Source organism: Rhinichthys klamathensis, unplaced genomic scaffold (assembly GCF_029890125.1).
Source record: "Rhinichthys klamathensis goyatoka isolate OS25496 unplaced genomic scaffold, OSU_Roscu_1.1 h1tg000330l_1, whole genome shotgun sequence".
NCBI lineage: Eukaryota > Metazoa > Chordata > Actinopteri > Cypriniformes > Leuciscidae > Rhinichthys > Rhinichthys klamathensis.
Window position 1 is genome coordinate 1,904,672 of NW_026606845.1, and position 4,693 is coordinate 1,909,364.

The window sequence follows — 4,693 nt, forward strand, 5'->3', positions numbered from 1 at the left end:
AAGTGAATGATATTAGAGATCAGGGATGTGAACTTTTACTAGAGTTATGAAAATTTTCAGTTATGTGAAATTTTCATTTTTCTTGTTGTCCTGTGCTCACTCAAATTTTAAACAAAAATATCAGTCTAGCTATTATGTATTTCAATTGAATCCAATCCAGGCAAATCAAACTGTATTACACTGCCATGAAATATGTTTTCATTTATAAAAGCATGTGTCAGAAAGACTTTTAACCGCACACTAGCGTTAGGCAATAACTGTCATTAGTTCATGACAATAGAGGGAGTTTCACGGTCACAAGAGTTGAGCTCAAATACCTTCATTCTGTCACTGGATTCACACTGAGATTGAACAGCTGAGAAACTACAGGAATCGACCAAACACAGAGAAATGAATCCAGCGCGTACTGGTACGTTTCAATTACTGTACTTTAACCAACTCTAACCAACTACTATAATCTTTTTGTTTTTAGAGGCAAACATACACAACAAACCTGTTTAACTAGACTGTAGTTGATCTCAATGACTCTCAGTGTTAAGGTGTGTGATATAACCTATATTCTGTGTATGTATCTTCACATAAACAATGAAACATGATCTATAATTATATATCAAACATGTTGTATCAAAGATGTGTGTATATTTGAACTAGTACCCTAGTAAATACAATAGTAAACCATTCACATTTAACATTCTTTGTGCTGTCAGGTTATCAAGTATATGATCTTTTAGCTAATATGATACTATACAATACAGATACAATCAATATGTTTGTAGATGTGTCGATTTAGCCTGAAGTGATTGTGATCGAGTCGAATTGTTGAAGTGAAGTCTTATAAGGAAATCTCTGACTTGAGACATACATTTTTTCCTCAGTTTTAAAGTTTACATGAGCCAATTTACTTAGTATAACTTTTATCTATTTTTTTTTTCTGGTATTATTGTGAATGATTTATTTATTGTTCCAATTAAAAAACAATTATGTATCAAATATAGGGTATATTCAATATACAATAATAGTACATTTCCCTGTGTTAATCTCGTACTTTAGTTAGTAATGTTTGTGGATCATGTGCTTGGTCTTTAAGACACTGTCTCTTTAAGAAAAGGCAGCAACTTCCTGTAGAAGTACATTTTCTCCAAAACAAATCTCACAGCAATCCGTATAACTATATTTCACGTTTTGCTTAATTGGTGGTTAATTCATACAAATTCGTATGATCTCACTAGTACATTTTAGTATGTTCTGTTTAAAACCCAGTGATGGGTATCACTGTAAAATGTGATCAGTTAAGTGAGGAAACCCGTTGCCTTAAGATTAAGTAAATAATCTTCATGCATCATTGAAAAAGTTATGTTATGTGTTCACGTAACTGATTTTTTTTCAATTACCCAAATTCACATAACTTATGTTTTTCAATTACGCATGAAGTTTCTTTCCTGAATAATGTTAAGGCAATGGGTTTCCTCACTATTTTAAGTTAAGTTAACTGATCACTTTTTACAGTGTAAGTTTAGGGGCAGGGTTAGGGTTTGACCTATTTTGGAATAATGAAAATAATAATAATAATTGTTAAGAAACATTCAAATTTGTTTAGATAGATTTGCAGGTTTCCACTAAATTATGGATTGTACTGTCCCCAATTCCTCTTATTATTCAACAGTAACCTGCTATGTTTTATTACGTAACACTTTTCATGATCCAAACATTGACATTTATCTAATACACTATGATACCTTAACCATTTACTGGAGATTATATTGCAACTACCAGACTTTACTCCACAACTTTCCTCTAATGACTATTTCTGTTTTATTCCCAGAGTCGGATGAAGCCCTTGCTGTACAGAATCTGAGGATTGTGCTGATCGGAAAAAGTGAAGCTGGAAAGAGTTCAATAGGCAACGTAATACTGGGCCGAGATGTGTTTAAAGAGAGCAGAACCAAAGGGAGTGAGATACAGAGAGGAAGAGTAGAAGACAGAAACATCTCCATCATCGACACTCCAGGATTCTTCAACACTCAACTGACTGATGAAGAGATGAAGAAGCAGATGATGAAGAGTCTGGATCTCTCTGATCCTGGTCCTCACGTCTTCCTGCTCGTCATCAGAATCGACAGATTCACAGAAAACGTGGATAAGATCGTGAGAAAGATTCACGAGCACTTCGGAAAAGAAGCTTTCAGGTTCACCATGGTGTTGTTCACGGGAAGAGAGGCGATGTCCAAACGGGAATGGATTGAGTTTAGACTGCACAGAAAAACCCGAGAACTTCTGAGCTTCTGTGAAGAGAAATGTGACGTGATCATCCACAAAAACAAGAGAGATAAGAAGCAGATCGCCAGTCTGTTGGAGAACATTGATGAAGTGGTGAGGAAGAACCGACGAGAACATTATGTTAAAGAGATCTCCCCGAAGAACAGTGAAGACGAGACGAGGACGAAACAAGACAGAACAGAGAAGAGTCTAGAGGAGCAAATAACGAGCCAGGAGAAAGAGGAGAACAGAGCAGAGCATCAGATCAGAGAAGAACAGACAGAACACAAAGAACAAAGAGCAACAAATGAGAGAGAAAAGGGATGTTTGGATGGAAATCAAAGCGACAGAAAACATGAAACGTGTCCGATCGGCGAGGAGAAGACACACACAGCAGAAAATCATTCAATAGGTAAATATTTAGCTGTTTATAATTGTATATTCTGATGTGAAAATATAATATTTTCCCTTTTGTATTAGATTTAAATTATTTTTATATATTTACATAATTAAGTCATTTAATATTTAACAATGTTTATGGACTTTACCTTGGACGTAAAATTGCAGATGAATGCATACATTTGAGAAACAACATTTTGCATTTATTTATTTTTATAACACAAAACAGTTGTAATATGAAAATGTACACCTCTTCTTATTAAGATATGTTTTTAAGTCAGTAAACTAATATGCATATTACTCAATGTATAATAAATGTTTTTATGCAACATTCACTGATGATTATATGACATTGTATTGGATATAAATTTACAGATGCATTTGATATTACAGAAACATTGACAGAACATTTGCATTTATTCATTGTTTGCAATATTTTAAGGCATTTTTCACAGTGTTTTAAGCCTCAAAACTATGACAGTTACTGAACTAATATGCATATTGTTTTTCTTCACAGCGTCTGATCTGAGGATCGTTCTTCTGGGTAAATGTGGATCGGGGAAGAGTTCGACAGCAAACACCATCATTGGCAGAGATGCCTTCAAAACGAATAAGAGTTTCCCATCAAGTCCTCAAACCTGTGAGAAACAAGAAGCCGGTGTGTGTGGAAGAAACATCTCAGTGATCGACACTCCAGGACTGTTGGATCCGTCGATGACGAGGGACCGGCTGAAGGCTGAGATTGAGACGTGTGTGGAGATGTCTGCTCCTGGTCCTCATGTGTTTCTGCTGGTCATCAGACTGGACGACAGATTCACAGATGAGGAGAAAAACACAGTGAAATGGATTCAGGAAAATATTGGAGAAGAAGCTATTCGTCACACCATCATTCTGTTCACTCACGCTGATCATCTGAAGGGTGGATCATTAGACGAGTATATCAGAGACACTCCAGATCTACAGGCATTTACTAAGAGTTTTGGTGGGAGATTTCACTCATTTAACAATGAAGACATGAAGAACCGCTCTCAGGTCACTGAACTGCTGGAGAAGATTGAGAAGATGGTGGAGAGAAATGGAGGGAAGCACTTCACCAGTGAGATGCTTGGAAAGACTGACACAGAGAAAGTCAAAGAAAGCTCATCCAGTTGGTTGAAAGGAGTGTTTATTTTCGTCATGGCAGCGCTAGCGGCCGCAGCGGTTGCTCGGAGCGGCTTTGAAGGATGATGAACATCTGGAACAAATATCAGCAATATGAACAAAGCGGGAAAATCCCATTTTGATTGTCTTCAATATTACAGATTCTAAAAAATAATAATAGTGAAAGACTATGTAAATTGTACTTTTCATAATGTTTCGTTAGGCTGGACCTAAAGATTGTATTACCCATTAAACATAACAGAATTTTAAGCTATGTGATCTCAGACTAAAATGTATGCCAAATATAGGTTTTCCAAATATAGAAAATATAAATATTTGTGTTCGAGCATTGCTTCATTTTTAAAGAAAAACGTGTTTTAATTACCGTCACACAGTATTTTGCCATTTTCAGTGGTTAATATATTAGTAATTAGTAAAAAAAATAGCTTTCTGCCAGTCAATCATTGTTCGTGTTCACTGAGACTTAAGCCTACGGTAATGTAGTTCATTTCCTTACTTTTATTTTTAATTTGCAGGCATAACTATGAGCTGTTTTTTTTTGGTTTATCTCTCTCTAAACTAATCGGTGTGACTCTGCGACGGAGGTTTATGTTTTATGTAATGTTTTAATGACCGCTCGGCTCAACACGTCACTGTCATGCTCAATAAACGGTCAGAGTTTGATGTGTACCGGTAGCTACAAGTTCCTGTAATTCTAACATTAGCTGGGTTTCCATCCAAATGTGAGGTGAATCTTGTCAAAGTTTGACAAACAAAAAACTGCTAAAACATGTGCTTCGTCATGGTCTTGTTTTGAGTCCACTGAATCTTTACCTTGACTGAATGTATTTTTTATTTTGGGTGGAGTGTTTTGTTGGTCTCTGACAGATCTGGTTCT

The 4,693-nt window shown here is 35.8% G+C and overlaps 1 protein-coding gene across 1 annotated transcript; it reads left to right on the forward strand.

Annotated features, from left to right (window-relative positions):
* Positions 1-390: 390 nt before the first annotated feature.
* Positions 391-3,893, forward strand: LOC130105940 (GTPase IMAP family member 8-like). The gene is made up of 3 exons (XM_056272128.1): positions 391-409; positions 1,823-2,668; positions 3,173-3,893. Exons 1-3 carry the CDS (start codon positions 391-393, stop codon positions 3,880-3,882), a joined length of 1,575 nt encoding a protein of 524 aa, XP_056128103.1. The 3' UTR covers positions 3,883-3,893.
* Positions 3,894-4,693: the final 800 nt, after the last annotated feature.

Excerpts from the sequence above, each read along its gene's own strand:
- LOC130105940 (XM_056272128.1), top strand. Across the intron at positions 2,669-3,172 it reads AGCAGAAAATCATTCAATAG|CGTCTGATCTGAGGATCGTT; the intron begins GTAAATATTTAG and ends TTTTCTTCACAG.